The sequence below is a fragment of the Equus quagga genome, chromosome 20 (assembly GCF_021613505.1).
Source record: "Equus quagga isolate Etosha38 chromosome 20, UCLA_HA_Equagga_1.0, whole genome shotgun sequence".
Taxonomy (NCBI): Eukaryota; Metazoa; Chordata; class Mammalia; order Perissodactyla; family Equidae; genus Equus; species Equus quagga.
In genome coordinates, this window is record NC_060286.1 from 20,747,080 (window position 1) to 20,773,104 (window position 26,025).

General features: G+C 47.5%; 1 protein-coding gene across 2 annotated transcripts; it reads right to left on the reverse strand.

Annotated features, from left to right (window-relative positions):
• Positions 1–480: 480 nt before the first annotated feature.
• ANGEL1 (angel homolog 1) lies at positions 481–25,506 on the reverse strand. 2 transcript variants are annotated; one of them, XM_046647786.1, is made up of 10 exons: positions 25,370–25,506; positions 22,027–22,602; positions 20,889–21,115; positions 20,363–20,432; positions 19,101–19,534; positions 16,700–16,826; positions 16,283–16,393; positions 4,828–4,897; positions 4,150–4,313; positions 481–3,420 (listed from the first exon to the last, which is right to left on the reverse strand). In XM_046647786.1, the coding sequence occupies exons 1-10, from the start codon at positions 25,431–25,433 to the stop codon at positions 3,260–3,262; spliced, it is 2,004 nt and encodes a 667-aa protein (XP_046503742.1). In that variant the 5' UTR covers positions 25,434–25,506; the 3' UTR covers positions 481–3,259. The 2 variants fall into 2 exon arrangements, with proteins under 2 accessions (XP_046503742.1, XP_046503743.1); XM_046647787.1 differs by lacking the exons at positions 481–3,420; positions 4,150–4,313; positions 4,828–4,897 and adding an exon at positions 15,630–15,854.
• Between the last annotated feature and the right edge of the window lie 519 nt (positions 25,507–26,025).

Here is a 26,025-nt window from a genome sequence, read left to right on the forward strand (position 1 = left end):
CCAGCTGAAAGCTGCGTCCACACTCCCTTTCCCAGGCCCACCCCGCGTGTGTCCGCCTTACAAGACATTCTGTCTCTCCTGCTCTTGGAAAGGAGCTTGAGGTTGAGGAAATAAAGCAAAGGAGATTCTCAACTCACCTAGCTGGGATTTCTGTTCCGAGACGTGAAGGTAATGTGTGATCGCCTGCACTGCCACCTCATAGTGCTACTGGCTACTGATAATGGAAGCACCGTGCAAACTGCTAATCAAAGTGCTGTGCACGTGTTGTGTGACTCAGGCAATTAGGGGGAAACCCTCCAGGCCAGGACGGAGGGCCCTGGAAATACACCTCAAAGCTCGGGAGCTATGAAGTACCAGCCATGGGCCAGCCGTCCAGCGTCGCCAGGAGAACTACCCCCTCCCCTCCCACCGACAGTACTCTGGGATTCTCCGCATCCCTTGCTTGCCAAAGCCCAAACAACGCAATTTCAGGTCTGAAAATTCCTCGCCAGTGGAAAGGATTATTACTTTAATTTCCATTTCACCGAGATATCTGAACTGAGACAGGGAGCGGTTAACCTACCCAGTCACCAAGTGACCCGGCCAAGATGACAAGTGGCGTTTCTAATCCCTGCCTAGGTTTTTTTCCTGCTGAATCCCAACCCAGGTGGTTCAACAGAAGCTCCCAGATAGCTTTAAATAATTCAGATTCTCAGACTGGTTCAGAGGTGTGGGGTCTGGGATTCTGTTCAGATAAGGCAGAAAGCCACGCCTGGTTTCGGGGCTTCCCATGGGCATTTGGGCTTGGTGGATTTGCTGCATAAGGAGGCTGGAGGAAGACAAAAGTACCAGCAGAGTGAGGCCCAGGAAAGAAGAGAAACCATTCCAGCAACAGATGGCCCACAGCTCAGCCCTGGCTCCAGAATGCAAAAGAGATGATCAGAAATAGATAAAGCTCGGCAAGAGGCATCTGCCACCAGCATCACACCTCCTGCAGCTGCCAAGCTTTGACCAGGAGAACACTTCTGGTCCACTGCGGCCTGACCCTCCTGAAATGCAGTGTGGAGTGGGGGAGGTCCGGGCAGCAGACGGAGTAAGAACGAAAGCAGCAAAAGAGCTCTTTTCTAGCCTTGCAAGGATGGAGAAGAGAGCTGCACCCCACAGAAGTCAGGGCAGGGGTTCGCTCAGGCCCCGTTCCTCCCAGGCCTCAGAGCAGTTATCAGAGGGAGACTGTAACGCCTCTCTCTGGTCCAGCTTTAGGACGGGAGACCCCACCGCAGGATCAGTCTCTTCCTCTCTGCCCACCACATTCTGCAGGCCTTCTCTCGCCCGTGCCTTTCTGGGTCCTAATAAAATGACCAACAGTAGGGGGAAAAGGTAAACCTTTATTTGGAAAAGAGTTTAAATGACCATTTAAAACCCCCATTTGATTTGCAAAACATAAACAAATAAAACAAGGAAAAGATCATCTATCAACCTCCTGGCCTCTGCCACCTTTAGCCATTTTTAAACTGCATTTCCTGGCAGAAGACAACGGTGGTGGGCCATAGTCCTAGGAATCAACAGGGCAGTGTCTCAGACCATCTCACGAGGTGCCCAGGGGGAGACAGACAGTGAACAGGGGGTGTGGACAGACAGGCCTGGGCACAGACAGCACATGCCCAGTACCCAGGCAACAATGTTTAAAAATACACACACCTAGATAAAGTCCCCAGAACCTAGGCATGGAAAGCTCGTAACCATGAAAGCGGCAGCAGTGTTCAAGCTGGGTCTTTGGCTTTCATAAAAGGGAGAGGACATTAACCTCTGCCAACCGTCCCTAACTCCAGCCTCTCAGCTATTCGTTTAGTCCCATTCTGGAGGCTGAGCGGGGCAACACTAAGCCACACCTGCAGGGCCGGCGGCTACTCTGAGTTACAGGAGACGTGAAGAGGAGCCAGCCCAGGGACACTCCAGGCCACACCCCAGCAATGGAAGATTAAGGCATGCAGGTGACGTGTGGGCACAGGAGCGCCTGGAATGGGCCAGGGCACCCGTGCACTAGGAGAGGGAAAGCAGAGGCAAGGGGCCGCCGAGGCCTTGCTGACCAGAGCAAACCCTCAGGAGCTGCCACCGGGAGCTCTTGTGCCAGCTTTGCCCACGGCCACCTTGCTGCTGAGAAGGTTTAGCTTGAGCTAAGTACCTGACTTTTCTAGGGAGAAAATGGACGGGAATGGGGGAGGCAGCAAAAAGTAAAATGAGGGAGGAGGGACAGAAAGCTGCTTGTCGGTGTGCAGAGGAAAGAGAACGAGGCCCTGAGCCTGGCGTCCCAGCTGAGGCAGCTACGGAGCCTGCGGCTCTCCCTCGCGGGCCCACCCTCGCCCCCGTTCTGCAGGCCGCGGAGTCCAGTGAGACAAGAGCTTCCTGAGCGCTTTCTCCTCATCCTTAAAGGGTTTTAAACCTCAAACCACTCTCCCAGCCCACTGACCCCACACTCTGCCTCCCACGGGGCAGCCTGGGGAAAGGGACGAGCCCTAGGGAAGCATGCCAGGCCTGTGGGGAGCTCTGGGTTGGAGGCTCAGAGGCCGCTGGGGCAGGGAGAGCCCCCCCGAATCTGCCACCCCAGGCGTGGGGCCCGTTCGTTCCCAGAGCCCCGATGATGAGTATGCCCTAGCTGGCACGATGAAAGCCTAATGAAACAGAAAGATAAGGCAATGAGGGCCCACGGCCCTGCCGCCGCCCGGCAGCACAGCTCCTGACCCACCCCTCGGCAAGTGGCAAGCACGGCAAGTGGACTGGTCAGAGGCAGGGATGGCCGCAAAGAGCAGTGCCACCCCGAGAGGATGCACGCACCCTACACACATTTCACATGGGTGTGCCTGGCAAGGGTGCTGGGCCCAGAGGTCTTGAAAGCAGGGAGAAGGTCGGATCAGAAGGTACCACTAAGAAACGGCCTGAAAGCAAGTAACCAAGAGATCAGTAGCTCCCACAACCCTGGTAATTAAGAATCGATGGGGAGCGCTGGATACATGGAAGGAAGGAGGACCCCCCCTTCCGCCTCTCCCAGGGCCACCACATATGCGGCACAGGATTAGGAAGAGGTTGGGGCGGGACAGGGACCACAGGCAGAGAATGTGGACGGGCCTGGAGAAAATCTAACCATGGGAGAAAGGGAACAAGGAGGGAGAAGGGAGGGGACGAAAGTTTCTTGGATCTAAGTTTCCAGAAGCATGGGATATTTCTGCAGTCTCCGATCCACTGAGCTCTTCTGGAAGAGAAGCTCTCTTCCCCTGGGAGCCCGTCATGGGGCGGTGACTTCCATCCCAAAGCTGGCCAGCAGGCAGAGGTGGTCTGAAGAGCAGAAGGGGTTGGGTAAGCCGTTGGCAGCCCAGAGGATCTCTTCAGAGAGGAGGGAGAGACGGCCCAGGAGCTTGAGCGTGCCATCTTGATACAGCCTGCGATCTGGGTACAAAGCAGAAGCCAGTGGGTAAAGTGGCCACAGCCGTGCTGCAGGGCCGGGTGCGGCCTGTGGGAGCCACCCTCGTGGGGGCTGCATCCCCTTCGCCTCTCCTGCTGCCCCCGGCTGAGGCCTCACTTTCTCAGATACTCGCGATATATCCCAGAATGAAGCAGGGCTGGGTCAGGGGACTGAGGCAAACTGGAGAATGTATGCCAGGCCCAGCATTACAAGATCGCCTGATTTTCCAAGAGAAGCTGGAAATCCAGATTTTCTAAATAAAATCTGATTTTTGAACATAGGCAATCAATTTAAACATTTTAAAAGACATGCCTTAAACAAAATTGGCATGGGACTAGAAGATTGCTACACTGTGACTATTGGTATGGGGTAAGGAGGCAGGAAATAGGGTCTCTAATCCAACCAAGTCTCTAACTGGCTGCTGCTGAGCAAATGCAATCACCTCCTGGTGCTCTATCCTCCCCTCTCGAATAGGGGTGGAGAGTGCTTGCTCTGCCCACCTCTCTCTAAGGCCACAAGGATAAACAAGAAGGCAGGCAAGGGGCCTAAGGGGAGTATGACGAGGATGACCAGTGCCAGGGAAGCATGAAATCCGCTGCTTTCTGCTCAGGTCCCAGCAGCCCAAGCCATGTGACCAAATGCCTAACCTACTATCAGCCATTCCCAGGGACTCTTGAGGTGGCTTCTAGGAACTCAGGACCCACCCAGCTTACCAGTTCTGTTCTCATCCTCGGAGGACTCAGCTGAGAAGAAGATGTAATCCACTGTTGTTCCAAGACCCAAGGGCATTGTGGTGACCTCTGGGCGGCCATGCTGGGGCAGGAAATGAGTATATACTGAGGTCAGGTGGAGGCAGTGCTGGATAGTGCCTACAGTCCTACAAGGATGGAGGAGAACATGATGTCAGTCAACAAACATGATTGAACTTTTCCCAAAGTCACTTTCTCTGTGGGTTTTATAAAGCTTTTTAAGGGATGATCCCAAATAAGTCAATCTCAGAAAATTCTTTCCCATGCTAATAAGGGGCTGGCAATCTCAGCTAAAATTAGCCTGGAAACAGACACACGTAAACTCAGTCCCCTGACAGTCCCCATTCTCCTCTTGCTACGTGGAGAAATACGCCTAAGCTTCCCTGTCTGTGGGTCAGCCAGCTCTTCTGTGAGGCCTCACTCCCTGAGGAAAAGTGCATGGGATTTTCATCTGCAAGAAGCTGGGTGATTCACCCCTGGCCTCTGCACACCTGTGTGGGCCTCCATATGCTTAGCAAGTATTAGGGGAAGAGAGCTCAGCAGGAAGTGCTCCCCCAAATCAGCCTCAGGAAAGCCCAGGGGAATGTCTCCTGCACCCAGACAGGGGCTGGAATGCAAGCTGTGGGGAACGGGGAAGATCACCTGGGGACGGCAGGCTCAGGCTCACGCGCGTCTTCCTCGAGGACGGCCTCGGCCCAGCCAGCAGGTCGCTCTGTAGAAGACCGGAGAGAAAAGGTTTTATCTTTTAGACCATGACACAGGGTCAGAACCTGGCACCTTGAAACCCCTCTCAGATCCTGGCCTGGATTGCTGCAGAAGGGGCAAGGGAAAGAGAGAAGGGAAGGGGAGGAAGAAACAAGGGACCAAAGTCAAGAACCTCAGGAAGGCAGAGGCCTCCAAAAGCAACATTTCTTCCTTGGCTCAGCACCTTTTTTTAATGTAAATTTATTCTTTAGATTAGGTAATATAGTCACATGATACCAATGTCAAAATGTAGAGCAAAATATTAGTGAAAAGACTCCCTCCCACTCCAGGGCCACTGCCACTCGATCCCCCTCTCCAGAGGCAGTCAGTGGACCAAATTCCTGGTGTAGCTTCGAGATTTTCCATCACTCACCATCCACTGTGTGCGCGCATGTATCTATGTATGTATGGTATACACACGTATGCATACACACATACATACATGTATACATACTTACACACGCATATATATGTACACACACACACATAAAGAAAAAAGACACAGGGGCCGGCCCTGTGGCCGAGTGGCTAGAGTTGCACATGCTCTGCTTCAGCAGCTCGTGTTTGCAGGTTCAGATCCCGGGTGTGGACCTACTCCACTCATCAGCCATGCTGTGGTGGCATCCCACATACAAAATAGAGGAAGACTGGCTCTTCCATGTTAGCGCAGAGCTAATCTTCCTCCCTCAAGCAAAAAAAGAGGAGGACTGGCAGCGGATGTTAGCTCAGGGCGAATCTCCCTGCCTCCGAAAAAAGCAAAAAGACACACATTACCAGTATCAGGAAAGAAAGAAGGAATGCTATTAGAGACCCAACTGACATTAACAGGTGTTATGGACTGAATGTTTGTGTCTCCCCAAAATATGCTGAAATCCTAACCCCCAAGGTGCTGGGATTAGGAGGCGGGGCATTTGGGAGGGGATAGATCATGAGGGTGGAGTCCTGTGAACACGATTAACGCCCTTATGAAAGGATCCCAGGGCCAGCCCTGTGGTCAGTGGTTAAGATGCGGTGCTCTCACCAACAATGCCCAGGTTCATTTCCCAGTCGTGGAACCACCACCCGTCTGCGAGGTGGCATACTGTGGCGGCAGCTCACACAGAGAACTAACACTAACGAGGAGGATACACAACCACGTACCGAAGCTTTAAAAAAAGTAAAATAAATAAACGGGATCCCAGAGAGCTCTCTCGCCCTCTTTCCGCCATGTGAGGATAAACAACAAGTTGGCAGTCAGCAACCAGAAGAGGACCCCCATCAGAACCAGACTACACTGGCACCCTGATCTTGGACTACCTGCCTGCAGAACTGTGAGAAATAAATTTCTGTTGTTTATAAACCACCCAGTCTGTGGTGTTCTGTTATAACTAAGACAACAGGATAATAAGGAGCAACCAAATTGACAAATCCTTAGCTAGACTGACCAAGGAAAAAAAGAGAAAAGACTCAGATTACGAAAACCAGGAGTGAAAGAGGGGCCAGCACTACCAACCTTACAGAAATAAAAATAAAAATGCGAGTACTATAAACTGTATACCAACAAATTAGATACCTTAGACGAAATGGACGGATTCCTACAAAGACACAAATTACATAAACTGACTCAAGAAAAGACAGAAAATCTGAATAGGCCTATAACAAGTAAAGAGATTGAACCAGTAATTTAAAAACTTCCCACAAAGAAAACCCCAGGCTCAGATGGCTTCACTGGTGAATTCTGCCAAACATTTAAAGAAGATGTAATAGGGTTTCTTCACAAACAGTTCTAAAAAATAAAAGAGGGAACACTTCTCAACTCATGCTATGAGGTATTACTCTGATATTAAAACTAGACAAAAACATCATAAAAAAAGAAACTACAGACCAATATCCTCTATGAATATAGAGGCAAAAATTCCCCAACATTTGTGATATCGTGGTTTATAAGAAATATATATTTGGTCATTCAGATCACCAAAATATATTATTCATATATATTTGGTCTTTCTCCATGTTCCTGGCTCACTGCTCCCCAAACCCTTGGAATTTCTTCAGTGATGAGAGTGATAAAGGTGTCTTTTGTTATGTTAACGAGGTGACCTTTGAACAGCACCTAAGGATGGACACTGGTTGCCAGTACAGCCAACCGTGTGATTAGAGTCAGAGCTTTCCATCCGCCCCCCTCAATGACCACCGGGGAGGGGAGGGGGCTGGAGGGTGAAAGAATCGCCAGCGGCCAATGGTTTAAGCAATCACGCCTACGTAATGAGGCCTCCACAAAAAACCCAAAAGGACAGCGTTGGGAGAGCTTCCAGGTTGGTGAACGCATGGAGATGCGGGGAGAGTGGCGCACCCGGAGGGGGTGCAGAAGCTCCACACCCCTTCCCACACACCTTGCCCTGTGCATCTCTTCCATCTGGCTGTTCCTGAGAGACATTCTTTCACAGTAAAGTGGGAATCTAGACAGTAAAATGTGTCTCAGTTCTGTGAGCCGCTCTAGCAAGTTAATCAAACCCAAGGAAGGATGGCGTCACGGGAACCTCTGATTTACAGCTAATGCATCAGAGCCACAGGTAACAACCTGGGCTTGCAACTGGCATCTGACCGGGGGAGGGCAGTCTTGTGGGACTGACCCCTTAACTTGCAGAATCTGCTGCTGTCTCTGGGTAGACAGTGTCAGAACTGAGTTGAACTGTTTGTTGGTGTGGGGGAAACCCCCTCCCCCAACATTGGAAACTGAGTCTCAGAATACCAAAAGGACAATACACTAGCAAACCAAACCCAGCAAAAGATAAAAACGATTATATACTATGACCAAGTACAATGTACCCTAGGAATCTAAGGTTGGTTGAACATCTGAAAATCAATGAGTGTAATACACCATCTTAATAAAATATAGAAGGACAGAAACCACATTATCATCTGAATAGACACAGAAAAAACACTGGACAAAATCTCACACCCCTTTATGACCAAAAAAACACACTTGAAAAACTAGGAATAGAAGAACTTCCTCAACCTGATACAGGGAATCCACAAAAACCCCATGGCTACCATCATACTTAACGGTGAAAGACTGAGAGCGCTACCTCCAAGACCAGGAACAAGACAAGGATCCACGCGCTCACCACTCAACGCTGCACTGAGTTCCAGGCAGGGCAATTACAGAAGAAGAGGATGTAAAAGGCATCCAGACTGGAATGGAAGAAGTAATACGATTGCTATTTGCAAGATAACATGATCTTACATATAGAAAATCCTAAGAAATCCACTAAAAAACTATTACAACTAATAAATGAGTTCACAAGATTGCAAGATACAAGATCAATATACAAAATCACATTTCTCTACACCAGCAATGAACAATCCAAAAATGATATTAAGAAAACAATTCCCTTTACAACAACATCAAAAAGAATAAAGTAGGAATAACTTTAACAAAAGAAGTATAAGACTTACACACTCCAAACTACAGACCATGGAAAGAGATTAAAGACCTAAATAAATGGAGAGACATCCACGTTCATTGACCATAATACTGTTAAAATGACAATGTTTCCCAAATTGATCTACAGATTTGTAGATCCCTATCAAAATCTCAACTAGCTTTTTTACCGAAATTGACATGCTGATCCTAAAATTCATATAGAAATGTAAGGGACCCAAAATAGCCAAAATAATCTTGAAAAATAACATCAAAGTTACAGGATTTACACTTCTCTATTTCAAAGTTATATAAAGCTAAAATAATCCAGACAGTGTCGTACTGGCATAAGAACAGACATATAGATGAATGGAGCAGAGAGTCCAGAAACCCATACAGCATGGTCAACTGATTTTTCACAGAGGAGGGGTGAAGGGGAAATGACTGCTAATGGATGTGGGATTCCCTCTGGAGGCGGTGAAAATGTTCTAAAATTAGATGATGGTGATGGCTGCACAACTCTGAATATACTAAACGCCACTGACTTACACACTTTAAATGGGTGAATTGTATGGTATGTGAATTTCATCTCAATATACGGCTGTTTTTGAAAAAAGGAAAAGGGACTGTGACGGACAACTTCATGCAAATAAATTTGATAATTTAGATGAAATGAAATAGTCCTTTATATACATTTTCCCTGTTAATTTCTGTTTTTTCTTTTTGTTGCTATTATAAATAGGGGTTTTTTCATTACATCTTTTAACAAGTATTATTTTTATATATAAATACTACTGGTTTCTATATATTAATATTGTACCAGCTACTTCCCAGGATTATCTTAATACTTATAATAGTTGTTTGTTGATGCTCTTGGATAACCAATTATATAACAAAATTAGCAGCGAGTGATAATCTACCCCCTCCTTTCACTTTTTTTTTTTTGCAGGAAAAGATTCACCCTGAGCTAACATCTGTTGCCAATCTTCCTTTTTTCCCCTCCCCAAAGCCCCAATGCATAGCGGTATATTCTAGGTGTAAGTCCTTCTGGTTCTTCTATGTGAGCTGCTGCCACAGCATGGCCAGGGACACACAGTGGTGCAGCTCCATGCCCGGGAACCAAACCCGGACCCCTGAAGCAGAGTGCGCCACACTTTAACCACTAGGCCATCGGGGCTCTCTCTCATTTTTTTACTTTTATTTTCTTATCTATATTTCTAATTTCTATTTCTAATCCTATTGGCTGGTATCTCTGAACACTGTTGAATAATGACAGTAGTCATCCTTGCCCTGCTCTGTTGACAGGAATGCTACTGGAGTGTCTTCTTTAAGCAAGATGCTGATTTTTGAAGTGGAGCTAAATTTTTTTTTCAGACGCAAGGGAGCTCTATGGCCCTCCTCCCACTCCTTGCTCCACCGCAGCATGCTCCGGCTAACTGAGATAGGTGTATTTTAATGGTGTAAGGGATCACCTATTTTTTGTTAATTACTTTATCAAGGTCATATTGGCTTATAACACTGTATAAATTTCAGGTGTACATTATATTTCAGTTTCTGTATAGACGGCATCATGTTTACCACCAATAATCTAGTTTTCATCTGTCACCATATATATGTGCCCCTTTACCACTTTAGCTCTCTCCCCACCCCCCTTCCCTCTGGTAACCACCAATCTGTTCTCCTTATTCCTGTGTTTATCTTCCACATATGAGTGAAATCATATGGTATTTGTCTTTCTCTGTCTGAGTCATTCATTTAGCATAATACCCGCAAGGTCCATCCATGTTGTTGCAAATGGCACAATTTTGTCTTCCTTTACGACTGAGTAGTATTCCATTGTGCGTAATTCCACACAATGACAATGGAATATATATACACATCTTCTTTATCCATTCATCTGTTGAGGGGCACTTGGGTTGCTTCCCCGTCTTGGCTATTGTGAATAATGCTGTAATGAACACAGGGGTTCATATATCTTTCTGAATTATTGATTTCATGTTCTTTGGATAAATACCCAGTAGCAGAATAGCTAGATCATACAGCATTTCTATTTTTAACTTTTTGAGAAATCTCCATACTGTTTTCCACAGTGTCTGTACCAGTTTGCGTTCCCACCAGCAGTGTATGAGGGTTCCCTTTCCTCCACATCCTCTCCAACACTTGTTATTTATTTATTCATTTATTTGCTTATTTGGTGAGGAAGATCAGCTCTGAGCTAACATCTGTGCCAGTCTGCCCCTATTTTGTATGTGAGACGCCACCAAGCATGGCTTGATGAGCGGTGTGTAGGTCCACACCTGGGATTTGAATCCATGACCCCAGGCCACCAAAGTGGAGCATGAAAACTTAACCACTAGACCACCAGGCCAGCCCCACACTTGTTATTTCTTGTCCTGTTAAGTATAGCCATTCTGATGGGTGTGAGGTGATATCTCATTGTAGTTTTTTTTTTTTAAACATTGGCACCTGAGCTAATAACTTGCCAGTCTTCTTTTTTTTTTCTTCTCTCCAAAGCTCCCTGGTACATAGTTGTATATTCTAGTTGTGAGTGCCTCTGGCTGTGCTACATGGGACGCCACCTCAGCATGGCCTGATGAGCGGTGCCATGTCCGCGCCCGGGATCTGAACCGGTGAAACCATGGGCTGCCGAATCAGAGAACACAAACTTAACCACCTGGCCACGGGGCTGGCCCCGAACTGTAGTTTTGATTTGCATTTCCCTAACAGATTACCTATTTTTCCCTTAATCTAACAGGGCTCTTCTTGAAAGAATCTAGAATAGATGTTGAATTTTAACAAATGTCTCTTCAACATCTATAGCACGATGTGTTTCATATATTTCATATATACTAGCATGATAAGTTATATTACTAGATTTCCCAATATCAAACTACCTTTATATTTCTGATAAAATCTATGTGGTCATGGTATATTGCTCTTTCAATGTGCTGCTAGATTCTGTTTCCTGACCTTCTATTTAAGTCTTTTTGTATCAATATTCATAAGTGGAGAATATGATTCTGTAGTTTTTTCTGTGTAATTATTGTCAGGTGTCATAAATGCAACAAGTATTTTGGCTTGTTTCATAAGTTGGCCCCTTTCTTCAGCTGTGTTCTGTAACAATTTAAATAGTAATGGAATTACAAGTTCTTTAAAGGTCTGATACATTCTCCTATCAATCTCAGCCTGGTATTTCTGTGGGGCTGCATCTCTGAGAACTTTTTCTCTTTTTCCCCCTGTGGTAGTTAGTCTGTTTAGATTATCTCTCTCTCCTGCAATCAGTTTTAGTAAATTACATTTCTAAACTTACTATCTGCCATCTAAGTTTCCAATTTCTTTTGCACATAGATGAGCAAAGAACCCCCTTACAATCCTATTAATTCTTTGGCATATGGATACTTTTTTATTTTTATTCTTTTGGTGAGGAAGAGTGGCCCTGAGCTAACATCTGTGCCAGTCCTCCTCTATTTTGCATGTGAGATGCTGCCACAGCATGGTTTGATGAGCAGTGTGTGGGTGTGTGCCCGGGATCCTAACTTGCGAACCCCTGGCTGCTGAAGCAGAGCTCACGAACTTAACCACTATACCACTGGGCAGGCACCTGCATCTGGATGCTTTTGTTCGCTCCTCCCCCGCCCCCTTAAATCGGTTAGCTAATGGGCTTATCTAAGTGACAGCTGTTTTTCACCCAAACAACCAATGCTTAGAGGTTATTAGTCTACTCTTTTTCTGTTTTCCAAATCACTTCCATTTTTATCTTCTTTCCATCTGGTTTCTTTCAGTTTATTTGTTCCTTTTTCTAACTTCTTGAGTTGGATGCTTAATTTACTTCCTTTCATCTTTTCTTATCTATTAATACAATTCTATGATTCTAAATATTCTATATACTTCTATGAATTTTTCACTCAACATTGTTTTAGCTATATCCCACAAATATATGGTATTTTAGTTATTGCTATTTTCTAGATATTATGCAGTTTCACTTTATATTTCACCTTTGACCCAAAAGTTTGTTTGAAATTTTTTAAATGTCCAGATGATGATGTTTTCCTTTTTGTTTCTAATTTCTATTTTTACTGCAGTGTAATCAAAGAAGAAATTTCTACTGTTTGAAATTTATGGAGGTTTTTTTGGGTGGTCTAACATATGACCAATTGTTCAGAATTTCCTGTGGATGCTCTGCTCTCAATGTTCAGAGTCTGATCTACATCGGATGTGCCATACACGTCACTCAAGTCTTCTATATTCTTACTTATCTGTTACCCACTTGATCTCTTACAGACTGAGAGGTAAATTAAAACCTCCTACCATTAGTTATTTTCTGACTACTATTCCTTGTTAAATCCTGCAGTTCCACTCTGTGATTGGTGATGTGACATTATTTAGAGCATGGACATTCATAACTCTAGTATCTTCATTTTGAGTCACATCCTCCGCCGTTACAGTGCCAGAAAAGTCACAGTGACCAGCAGGGTGCTGAAGAGGGCTTCCCTCAGCGCTGGGTCCTGCCCCTGCAGCACTGCGTGCAGACAGCCCTGCCGTGGCCGTCACCCAGGACTCGAGGCCGCCACCAGGCCCCACCAGGCCACGTGAGCACCTGGCCACAGCTGCCTCTTCCTGAGCTGCAACATCTTCCTGGGCCGTCGGCACCAGCAGCAGCCCAGCAGGGAAGGTCTCCTGCAAGTTCTTGGGAAGAGGGCAGTGCGCTGGGTCAGGTATGGGCCAGTGGTGAAGCTGGATCCAGAACCTGCCGGGCTAGGAGGCTCATCAGACACCCTTTGCTCTGTGGTCATCTAGTCAGTTTGCAAACAGTGGTTTACAGAAATCACCTAGTAACAGTTGCTTTTTCCTATAATGCACTTTGGTGGGCATATGGTTTGTTCCCTTGTGTTAAAAGACCTGAAGCTCCAGGGTTCAATGTAAACATGCACATGCTCACGAGAAAGAAAACACAGGAACCCCTGTGCATGTTTAAGAACCACGTTGGCAAGAAGAAATCATCAATAACTGAAAATACTAAGAAGGGGGGACTTAAAATTTAGATTGCCTTCCTAGGAATTATTTCCTCCCAAAGGGACGGGGGAGAACGAGAATCACAGTGGTTTTTATCACACAACCCGGGTGGTGTAGCATGTGCCAGCGCAACGCCGTGTCAGCCTGTGAGAAAGTTAGACCATCACTACTGGCACCCTGGTTCCTTTCACAACTCAGATGCTTCCCTTAAAGTCAGCGTCACAGTCAAGTCTGCAAGTTTTGATGGGCGCGGATGGGTTGAGTGACTCTGGTATTGGACTGGAAATAGTATTTCTTAGCACATCTAAACACATCCTCTAAAAAAAGAACTCACACACTATGATCTCCTTGAACTGACTGCTGAAGTCTTTCTACTCATGGTCTAAACATGGTGGTAGTTTTTTAGATTTGGAATCTTAAAAGAGCTTCATCAGGAGCCTGTTCAGCCCTGGGTGGAGATAATACACAGATGGAAGGGCATGTTCACAGAATGCAGTGGATGGCTGTGTTTACCCAAACTTAACAAACTCAATTTTGAAAATACTGCCATTATTTTGCACTGTTAGTGACCTAGATATTTCCCCCATATAAGGATTCTACTTACAAAGTGATTGTCAGTATGTATTTTAAAAGTTCTTGGTTTGTTTGTTATAATTTGCAATGCTTATTTTATGCTTCAAGTACAGCACTGATTCTTTCTCTAATAACCTCTTCTTAACATGAAATGACCCACGCGAGATCCTGCTACTGATTAACTTTAGAATTTTGTAACCTCACAACACTGAGCCACTGTGTCCCTGCTGAGCCCAACTGATACGGGCACTTATCCCAGTTCCTGGCACATGCCAGTCGCTCCATGCTCCCTGCACAGTGGCCACCACTGTTATTAATATTGTTATCGCCACAGTTGTAATAATACACTTAGCTTTGCAATTAAAAAGGAAAAGCGAGCTAGTGAAATGTTCACTGCTCGGTGCAAAATGCCAATTCAAATTAAATTCCTACAAGAAATAAATGAATGCATTGCTTACCACCGGTCCTTTTACTATAGTTTTTCCAGTCATTGCTAGGTTGTCTTAAGTTATTCCTCTGGGAGTTTCTTCAAGAAAGGCTTTTGGTTGAGTACAGAATTCTTGAGTCAGATCGTCCTCCCTTGAAGCCTTGCTCCACTGTCTTTTGAGTTGAATGTTAATATTAAGAAGCCTGAAGCCAACCTGATTATTTTTACCCTTAAAAGTAGCTTGATCTTTTTGGTTCAACTGCCCAAATAATTCTTTTATCTTTGGCTTCTAGTAGCTTCACTAGGACGTCTAGGCGTTGATTCTCCTGTGGCACTTTTTACTTAGACATGGTATAGCCCCTCAATCTGAAGATTCAGATCTTTCCATTTTGGGACAATCTTCCTTGAATCATACCTTTAAATGTTTCTTTGTGCCATTATATTGGTTTTCCTCTTCGTGACCTGCGATTACATGTAGGTCAGATGTCCTTATCTTCCACTCCTGTTATTCTCTCTCTAATCCTGTTTATCTTTCACTTCCTTTTCATGGTGCCTTTCTGTGTCCTGGCCTCTGTCTCTTGCCTTATTGTCAGCAGTATCTATTCTCTCTTGTGCGGCAGCCCATTTTGCCCTCATTTTATGTGATGTTTATTTTTTTATTCCACTTCTTTCCTGAGCTCTGCAGCTTACATTTCATCTTCTAATGTCGTGCCATGTGCCTGAACTTATTATATAAAGGCAATTATTCTATTTTAGTGCTCTTATTTTATAAAGGCAATTGTTTAATTTTTTTTATTCATGGGAAAATAATCATAATTTTCCTATGCTCCATGGCAACCCTCTTTATCTTTGAAGTAAGGATTCTTTATCTGCCTTTTATGTTTCCCGCTCCTTCCACCTTTTTTCCGTGTGGTATTTTAATATGGATCTCATGCCGGTTCCTTTGGGCAGCCCAGCTTTGAATTAGCTGAGGTTTTCCTGTACCAGCTATTTGTACAAAGTTTACGTAAGGGAAGAACTGAGTAGGTATTCCAAGTAACAGGAGTTTCCTTATGATGCAGGGCCGTGGATAAGCCCTTTCAATCTTTACTCCTCTCCAGGCAAACGAGACAGGCCGCTGTATGAGCATCTCCTCTCCTCTCTGCTTTATGCAAATACGGCTTGATTCCTTATCAGTCCTTCCTCCACTGCCTCTTTGGACCAAACAGGTTCAGAAAATCTCTTCTTACAACCTGTGCATCCTATTCTTGTTGATGAAACAAGGGATTTGGGTTTTGCGCCTCAAAGTACCCTCCTCACCTTGAAGAAATGCACTCTGCTCGTTCCTTCTGAGATCCATACAGCCCCACAGATAAGTCTCTCCATACTTCCTCGAGCACACCTGGCACCATCTCCAGCGCTTCCTGCAGCCATTCCACCTGTGTTGTGCTTCCTGGTTTCAGGTATCTTCAGATCTCCTACTTTTCTCAAAGGTGGAGTTTGCATTTCTTTTTTCCATTCTCCTTGTTGCTTTGGAGCGGTTTCAGAGACAAGAAGGGGAGAGTGTCAAGTATACTCTGAAATGTTCAATCTGGAAGTTCTCAGTAGGAATAACTTTTTATGACGAGCAGGACTACTGTCACCTTATGATTTTCAAAGCCCCATCATATGTATCTTCTCTCCTAAATATACTATATACATGCTAGTCATTAGCAGCTTACTCAAGGTCTCAGAGCTGATTAGAAACTAGGTCTCTTGCTTCCTGGCCCATGTTCTCACCACATTGCACATCCATGTATGTATATGGCCAGTGAACTCCACTGACCTTCCTTCTAAGCATACATATTACCAGAAGCTGATCTCTAAGAATTATACCTAGAAAACACCAAGAAACCACATAACTGATAGATACCAGGGGTGAAGAGGAAAGACCAAGAAAACAAGCTTAGTTCCATTACCTGGCTTAGTGTCTGTCACTCCTTCCATGAGAACCAGTCCTACTGGTCGCTGACAGGCGATGCTGCAGAAGCGGAAACGCAGCAGGAAGTCTCGGCCATACTTCCGTCTCTCTGTAAACCAGGAAGAGCCAAACAGTGAAAGAAAGGAAGAGAGCCACCTGCTGAGATCTCCTCAGCACCGATGCCTCCGGCACAGGGACACAGAGGAAGTCTGGCTCTGAAGACAAGGAGATTTTCCAACTGCTATGATGTAACTTTGTCCATATCATCGGGTGACCATGAGGAGGACAGTGAGGAAAACAGAGGAACTTGCTAAGAGAATTGAAGGGATTACACTTTCTCTTGCCACTGAGGTACCAGCTTTCTTCCAAAATGGGCATGGAGGCACAGCCAACCAAGAAAGTGGCGCATGCTCACCTGCTCTCTTGGGGCGACAGGACGTGACATACTGACAGCAGTCAGTGATGCCCAGGGAGCTGGGCCATAGTGGGGCCTGCAGCTTCCGCTGGTAAAGCTGATGGGAGAAGTCTTCCTGTCCAGATACCTACAAGGAAAGAGCAGGTGGGAATGAAGAAACCAAGATGGAAAAAGGAAACAGCCCATGTTTTGGGACATGTGGACAAGCACACACACACAATCACACACTACATACACAATGTAAGCAAAACACATAAGTCTCAGGGGAAGGTTAACAATAAGGAGCTAATTAAAACCCTTACTTTTTTTTTTTTTTTTTTCACAGGAAACACTGAAATTTCCATGAGACAGGAATGGGGGTAAGAGAGTAAGGTGTGCAAGTCAAAGAGAACAGAACCCGTGAGAACATTTGGTCCCCTAAATTTCACCTGAGAAAAATCTACACGATTCTCCACAGGCAACATCAACTTTCAAGGGCTTTAACTTCCAGCGGGAAAAGGGTTATCCTGATCTTTGGATCTTCTGCATCGAGGTCTAGCATCTTAAGCCTATTACTGGGAAACCACAGGGTCAAACCGAATGGGAAATGCACCAAAGCACTTTACCGTATCTACATCCCCGTCCTCGGTCAAAGCCAGTGAGCATCCTGGGAGCAGACAGAACGCAGGAGGGGAAACAGTCGGCAACATGAGTCATCTGCATATCTCCAACGTGTGCAGCAAAATCCCCTTTATTTCATTTAACAACAATAAATACCTGAATGCCAACTATGTGCCAGACACCAGCTGAGTGCTGGGGAGAGAGCAGTGATGAACAACCTCTCTGCCCGTTAAGGAAGTCAGTCTTCAGTATGCCATCTGAGGTAAAACAGACCTGGGACTCAATGGTCATCTACTAGCTGTGTGACTTCGAGCAAGTTACTTAACTCTACTCTCTTGGGTTCAATATCCTTTACTATAAAATGGAGTAACAACACCACATACAATTAAGAATCTTGATGATAATAAGTATTCCCAACTACTGAAGCAGGAACTAGAAAACACTTAATGTGCATTATCTTATTTAATCCATCAAACAAAAATAAACCCTCTGAAGTTGGTCCCATTATATCCCCAATGTATAGATGAGGTAAATGGGGCTTAAGGAGGTTAAGTAACTTGCCCAAGGCGGCAGAGCAGGGATTTGAACTCAGGACTGTCTGGCTTCAAAATGAGTGCCCTTAATCTCTATGCCTAATGGTGCCTCTCACACGGCAGGCACTCAGTAAATTCTTTTTCCCATTCCCTGAGCTTCTTGATTACAGCCACCTTTGGCAGGATGATGCTCTCTCTGCACACATGGCAACCAGGACGTCGCTGGCGCTTGAGTAACCTCATTAAAATAAAAGCCGAAAGTGCTCAACAATAATTCAGTCACTTTGTGTCCTTTCCCCACTGTGCCTTGCCAAAAGTTAAGCAATAACTTGGATCAGTAGGGGCAAAACAGAGGAACAGGGAGATTAAGTGACATATAAAGAAATCAGCACAAGCTGAAAGCCCGTGAGGGGGGCCAAACAAACAATGATAAAACCATGGGATTGCTATGCTGTCAACAGTCAGCAGTTAAAAGGAATGAGACAGATCCACATACACACTGTTGAGTGAGAAAAACCAAGCTACAAAATGAAACATACAGTAATATACCATGTTTATAGACACACACACGATAGAGTATAGATCAGCTGTTAGAAGCAATCACAGCACAGTACTGGAGGGCAAGAGCTCTGGGGCCAGACCACCTGGTTACAAATCCTGGCTCCACCACTAACTACCTGCATAGCCTAAAGCAAGCAAATTACCTAATTTTTCAATGTCTTAGTTTCCTCACTTATCAAATGGAAACAATAGAAATTGTGAAAATTAATGAGTTAATACACACAAAGTACTTAAAATAGCACCTGGCACACAGTAAGTGCTTCATAAATGTAAATTATGACTACAATTACATATTACAACATAAACACAGATATCACTGTCAATGCATGGAAAACGATCTAGAAGACCACCACCAAACTTCGAACAGTTATTACTTAATTCTAAGGGGAGAAGTGGGGAACGCAGGTAATAAAAGGGGCTTTGGTCTTATTTTATAATGTTTGAATTCTTGCAAGGATATACTTATGTATTACTTATAAATTAAAAATAAATTAATGAAAAACAGAAAGGATTCCAATATACCCAAGGCACTCAAGAGTTCCTCACTTCCAGGCTTGGGTACAAGCTATTCAACAGAACAAGAAAAGCAAGAGAGAGCCAAAACAGGCGTAACTGAGGTCCCTGCCACAGAAACAGTGCTGGACGCCAGCACCCGAACCTCTCCCTCGGCTATGTTCCCATCCCCACAGCAGCCTCCCTCATTTCACCTTCCAGGCTGGCATTCCATGGTACTGGAGCTCTCCATCCCTGATGAAGTTGTAGAGAGGTGACTCAGGGACAGAGTTCAGGTCCCCACACAAGATGATGGGGCAGTGGCTGCCATCCGACAATCTGGCCACCTTGTCCACTTCAGCCAAGAGAACGGCCATCTGGGCCAGCTTGACATCGCCCCGGCGTGGGTTGTACAAGACGTGGGTATTTGCCACACACAGAGGGGCCACCGACACTTGCCCCAGGCCCTCTGGGACTAGTGGCTGCAGCAGCAACACCAAGCCCACGTTGTCCCGATTGAGAAGCTCCAAACCAGGCCGGAAGTACTCCACAGGGCTGGCGCAGAGCAGACGGAATCTCGTGGGCTTGTAGCAGACAGCACAGCCATCTGTCTTACACCCAGTCCTCCTCTTGTAGAAACAAGTAAAGCCTGCAAGGAACACCCCACCAACAAGACGGGTCAGAGTCCTTGAAGCCTGAATCTCTCCAACCAGTGGCAGGAGCCCGGGCCCGTGCGCCTAAGGCTCTGCTCCTGCTGCTCAGTAAAGGGAAGTCCTTGCCCTGCCAATTCTGGGTCTGCAGAGGTTCCCTTACAGTTGCAACTAGATGACTGAATGGCTAGAAGGGGAAGGAGAGACAGAGGGTAAGAAGCAACATAACTTGATAGGAAAAGCATGGAGTCTAGAGGTCGAGGGCCCAATGTGGGCAGCTGTCCCCATGCAGACCGACCCCCAGTATGCAGACTGTGCTGTTCTCCCAATGGGTGGCCTGGCTGCAGACCAGTGGGAAGAGGATCCCGCGGTGGTGGCTTGGAGCATAGCACCCAAGCCGATGCCCCAGGAGGAGGCTCTCATCTGGCCCTTTGAGGGCTGGAGCAGTTGCAGCCTCCCCAGATGGAAATCCCATATCACGGTGAGTCTGACAACTGGCTGAGTGCACCAGTGCACCAGTCCTAGTTTTGTAGCTTTGTGACCTTGAGCAGGTCACACAAATATTCAGAACCTGTTTCCTCACTGTAAAATGGGGTAACATAGTCAGCCTCACAGGGTTGGTGACTTCAAAGATTAAATGGCAATATAGGTCAGAACTGCTTTAAAACTGCAGAACTCTACTTTCTTTCTCACCCACGCAAAGAAGGAGCCAGCTCACAGTGAGACTGAGGGTTTACTGAGACAAAAGAAAAAGACGGTGCCTTCAGGAGACAGCAGACAGGGCTGTAGGAAGAAAGACTGGCCAACATGCCAGGGGGCTGCATTACCCATCATTCGCAGAGAGGGCTCCAGCTGCTCCCAGTAATGATCTTCCTGGACTTCCTGGAGACACAGGATCTGGGAAATTGACAAGGAGACCAGTCATTCCAGAGTACTCAGAGTGTGGAGTGACTCCCACCCTAGGAGCAGGCGCTGAGGCCAGGGGGGAAGCTGCTGCGGGTCTCACGCAGGGTCACACTGAAACTTCCCACAGGGCTGACTCTTCCTAGATAGTCACCAGCAGCAAGATTGGGCCCAGAGTGAAGCTGAGACCAGACGCGTGCGCTGGACTCTCCCGTTCCTTGAATCCCTCCGGGCTCCCTCCCTGCAGAAAGGTGCTGCGAACTGTGCACCTGGGGAGAGTCTTCTCAGCATCTGCCAGAGACTCATTCACTCCAGGCAGCCCAGCTCCAGGCCTGGGCAGGATTCCAATCATATGAACAACTATGGGGTTGAACTCATTTTCTAGGAGCACTGGGAAACAGGCCAGGGCCACAGCAAATGCAAGACGGCGCGTCCCCCCTCTTCACTCACATCAGGGTCCCAGTGCTGGAATTCCTGCATAAGATTCGCAAAGCGATAGTTCCAGTTGAGGATGTCTGGGTGGCAATGCAGATAGAGCTCTGAGCTCTGCTGCATCAGGTCCTGGGCCAGGATGTTATAGGACATGAGAGTAAACTGGAACTGAGGACCATCCCCCGCCTCCAGGCCCTGAGCATCTGACTGAGCGGAGAAATCCTCCCATTCTCGCCATAAGATTTCTGCAAAGGGGTTGGGAAGAAGTCCACAACAAGGACACGTTATCCACAGGCCAGCTCCGCTCCGGAGTAAAGTTCCTTTTCTCATCTCCCCTATCACCCATCCCTCTGCAGCAGTTTGAGCAGCATTCTAAGGACATTCTCAGACTAGACCGTAAGGGCAACAAAGCCAGACAATCTTGGCCTGTATCCCCACTGTATCCCCAGTACCTAGCACAGTACCTCACACCTAGTCCATGCTCAATAAATATAGGCTGACAAGTTCTTACTTTTGATAAATCCCTGGGTCTCTGGGGAATCACTCAGATGAATGTGCTTAACAGTCACCAGAGGTTAAAGACATTTCTAGAGTAATCTCAGCCTTGGGTGTTTTCTGGCCTCTAAACCTGGAAGAAGCCTGTGTAGCTAGAGACCACAACACCTCCCCACCTCCCCTAGAGCATGGAGCTGCACAGTGGATTTCAAACCTGTGCGAACCACGGAACTCATACCTCAAATTTTCATGGAAGCCCACTATGTAATACAGACAAAACTGGAGTTCTTCTCGTTGAGGCAGAGAGTGGAGGCCCCGAGAGCTCTCCATCCCTACCCCCAGGGAGCCCCAGGGTCACCTCCAGAGAAACAGTAGCATGCAGAATCAGAACTAGGGTCTGCTCTCAGTTCTGCCGCTCCCTAGCTATGCGACTTTAGGCATGTCCCCCTACCTCTCTGCACTGTGCTTATTTCACGTGTGAGATCACGGGGCTGGATGAGATGATCTCTAAGGCCCCTCTAGATCTGATACTGCGAGATTCTGAGAAAAACAGAATGCAGCAGCAGAGGTCCCCACAAAAGAGTCTTCCCTTTAGCAATGGCTCTGCCCACACCCGACACAACATGCTGCCCTGGTGCACTCAGCCAGTTGTCAGACTCACCGTGATATGGGATTTCCATCTGGGGAGGCTGCAACTGCTCCAGGCCCTCAAAGGGCCAGATGAGAGCCTCTTCCTGGGGCATCGGCTTGGGTGCTATGCTCCAAGCCACCACTGCGGGGTCCTCTTCCCACTGCTCTGCAGCCAGGCCACCCATTGGGAGGACAGCACAGTCTGCATACTGGGGGTCGGTCTGCATGGGGACAGCTGCCCACATAGGGCCCTCGACCTCTGGCAGTGGGTCCTCTCCTAGTTCCCCGGCAAAAGGCTCCTCCAGGTTCTCCGCAGCCCGCAGGTCACTCAGCTGCCTGCTGGACCACTTGTCCTCTGAAGCAGCAGCCTGCTCTCCGGAATTATCCATCAGGAGTGCCAGACTGCTCTGGGCTAGTCCCTTATCCACGAGGGGACCCTCGTTCACAGTCGAGAGCACCTGGCTCGACCCTTCTTCTCGCCACTGCTGCAGCAGGCCCTCGCACTCCTCCTGGTCAGGGCCCCGAGGGGCCATGGCAAAGCTGCCCTCTACCTGGGGGGACGAGCTCTTCGCCAAGAGGACATTTTTTCGACATGTGAAGAAAGCATCTAAGAAGAAAGCCAAAATACCATGTTAAGATGACAGCATCACCCAACCCACACTCTTCTCCCAACTAGAATGTAAGTCCCACACAAGCAAGAATCATATCCACTCTGCTGGTCTTTGTGCCATCATTGAGCCTGCCCATTTTAGTGCCTGGAACAGCATCATCAGAGAGAAGGGCTTACTATGTATCAGGCACTGTTCTCGTGTTTTACACGCATTAACTAATTTATATGGTAGGGATCTGATAAATATTCAGTGCATGAATGAAAGAATGGCGGGCCCACATAACCTAGGGCAGAGACGATCACATATAACCACATCCTGTTTATCTGGAAGTTAAAACTTCTATTAAACATCGACTCTCTGATTCTAAGAACCATGTTACATTGGAACCAGCACTTGACCATGAATCAAAAGTGTGGGTTACGGTCCAATACCAAAATTAACAAAACGATATGACTTTGGACAACGCCCCTAGTCAGATAGACTCACTCTTGACCGTAACATGAGGACAAGAGAAGTTTGAACTAGACAGTCTCCAAGAGCTTTTCTAGTTCCATAAATCTCCTCAGCTATGAATGCATTCCAAAAGAAAAATCCTGAAGTAGACAAAAAGTTGTCTCAAAATCTTAGCAAAGGTCCTTGGTCCTCTTCTCAAAGCGATTTCTTCTCATAAATCTTCACAAACTTCATTATCAGCTTTCCCCTTCCCTAATACATCAGAGGCTGTAAATGAGAAGCTACCAAGTGACAGCAAGAGACAGCTGTCATTTCTCTGCTTCACCAGCCACAAATGACAGCCAACAGGCAAGAAAGCAAGAGTTTCCCTCTGAAATTACAGCCCCCAACTCCAAGCACAGTATTTTGGTGCAAGTAACACCCCCCCCACACACACACACTAAATCACTTATTTACAGCACAGGACAATGACCTGCAATCACCAGAGAATCATTTGATCACTCTACCTTTTTTTAAGGCAAGAAAATTTTCAAAATGTTTCCAATGTTGAAAGACACTATCTTATTTATGGCCTATGCAGGTTTCCCTCTAAACCCGTGGTTTTCAACCAGGGGCGATTTTGCCCTCAGGGGACATGTGGCATTGTCTGGAGCCACTGTGGTTGTCAAACTATGGGGGTGCTACTGGCATCTAGTGGTTAGAGGACAGGAATGCTCTTGAACAACCTACAATGCACAGACAGCCCCACAACAAATGACCCAGGCCCAGGTGTCAACAGCGCCCAGTTTGGGAAACTCTGCTTTAAACTCAGGGCCTAGATTGCTGGCTTTGGTCTCAGGGACATGCTAATTCCCTGCCCTTGAAATATCCTCTACGTATACCAGACGGCAGAGGTTCTTGGGTTCACATGTGTGAGGTTACCAGCTTTCAAACTTAGGTTTTCATTGGTGGTGGTGGTTTGTTTTTCCGCAGCAGAATCCTTTTATTAAAAAAGAAAATATTCCGTAGAAACCAAATACACAAAGTTAATACAAGCAGGACTACTTTAACAGGTGTGGGGGCGGGGGGAAGGGGTAGGTAGCCCCTCCTCTGAGATCCCTAAAACTCTGCCCACTGGTCTAGAAACATCTGGACTAGTAGAGGCCACTAAGGCTGCAATTATGCACATGGGAAGAGTTCCAGAAATGACAGCAACATGGTTAAAGGAATATGCTTTAGTTCTCTGAAAACACTTCCTTCTGTGGAGCTTCTCACTCCTGAGAAGCATGGACACACAAGATATTCCTGAACTGAGTGCCTACTATATTCCGAGCAGTGTGCTAGCACTAGAAATGCAGGGAGCAAAACAGACAAGGCCCTGCCTCCTGGAGCCCACATTCTATTGGCAGACACACAATAAAAAATAAACAATCTTTTATATGAAATATATATATCATAAATTACACACACACGGTGTAAACTTCCAGAAAGGAAAAGCACGGAATGCACAGTTGGACCTCTTATTTCTAAGAAAGTCCCTCTTAGTTCTGCTCCTTAAGTTGTCAGAGAAAGTCTGGAAGTTCTGTGGGATCTGAAAGAGGAACTGATGGTCTTCCAGGAGCCTCGGGAATTTCAAAGACTAGGAATGGGGAGGGCAGGCAGATCAGGAAGAAGTGAAAGAATAACTCTCTCCTCCCTCTAAGGTCTCAACTGGACATTGCCTCCACGCCGCCACATCTCTCCCTCAACGCACCGGAGAGAGCTTCAAAGCTGAGGTCTAAACGTCTTCGGATTCTGAGCATCCGTTTTTCAACCAAAGACTAGGCTGAGCCAGGAGAGCAGACAGGCGGCAGTGAAAGGTGAGGGTGGAGCGAGCCCAGGGGAAGGCAGGTACGTCCAGGTCTGCACCCGGGAGACCCCAGGGCCCACCAGCCCCTCTCCACGGAGGATGCGGGCATCCTCCCCGACCCCGAGGTGCCCACCGTCTCCCCTCCCAGGGCAGTGACTCAGCGGGCGCCAGAGCATCTCTGCAACCCCGGGCCAGAGGGAGGGTCGGCTCCTGCCTCTCCCCAGCCCCGTTCTCCTTAACTGTGGCCCAACGCCACCAGGCCACCGGCGTGGGGAGGGGGCGGCCCGCGAGGGTCGTCGGCCAGGCCGGGGCGCCCAGGGGTCCAGGCCCCGCGCACCGGGCCGCCGGCCGCCTCCGCGCACTTGGGCGCTGCCGGGGGACGGGGGTCGAGGCCCGACGCGCCCACACCGCCCAGGCTCCGCGGGGCCCCGCCAAGGCGGACCCGGGCCCGGCACCCGCCGGGAAGGACGCGGGGCCGGTACCTGAGAGGGCGCGGAAGAGGCGCGCGGCCGGTAGCAGCAGGTAACAGAGGCACGACGCGATCATGGCAGGCCGCCCGCGCCAGCGCCAGCGCCCGCGCCCACCTCCCGCCCTCGCGTCGGCCGCAGGCTCTCCTGCAGCTCCGCCCCGGACTCGCCCCGCCCCCGACTCCGCCCCCGGGCCGCCTCACGTGGGGCCGCTGCGCTTCAACAACAACTTTATTGGGAGCTGAGGGCCACGTGTGCGCCCGCGGGGAGCCTGTTCCCGTGGCAACAGGCCGGCCCGGCTCCCGGCTGCCATCGGAGCGCCGGAGTTTAAAATTAAGCATCTCTCTGGCGCGTGCATAGTATTATTCTGAGGCCACAGTTTTATTCTCACTTCTGCCGCCTAACTAGGGGGTCCCTCTTGGGTCCACCATATAACCTGTCCGCCCCTCAGTTTCCGCATCTGTAAAATAAGGGGAGTGGGGGGAGGGAGGACTTTCTCTGAGGCCTCGCCCAGCCCTGACTTCGTAATCTCACCCCTCCCAGCCCAGAAAAGAGAGCGAATTCTTCTCTATTTTTCTCCTTTTCCTGACTCTACCGTCTTCCCCAGCTTAGGTGTAGGTCACACATTGAGTCCACACCTTTGTCTCCTTCCCCGTCCTGTTCCAAATTGA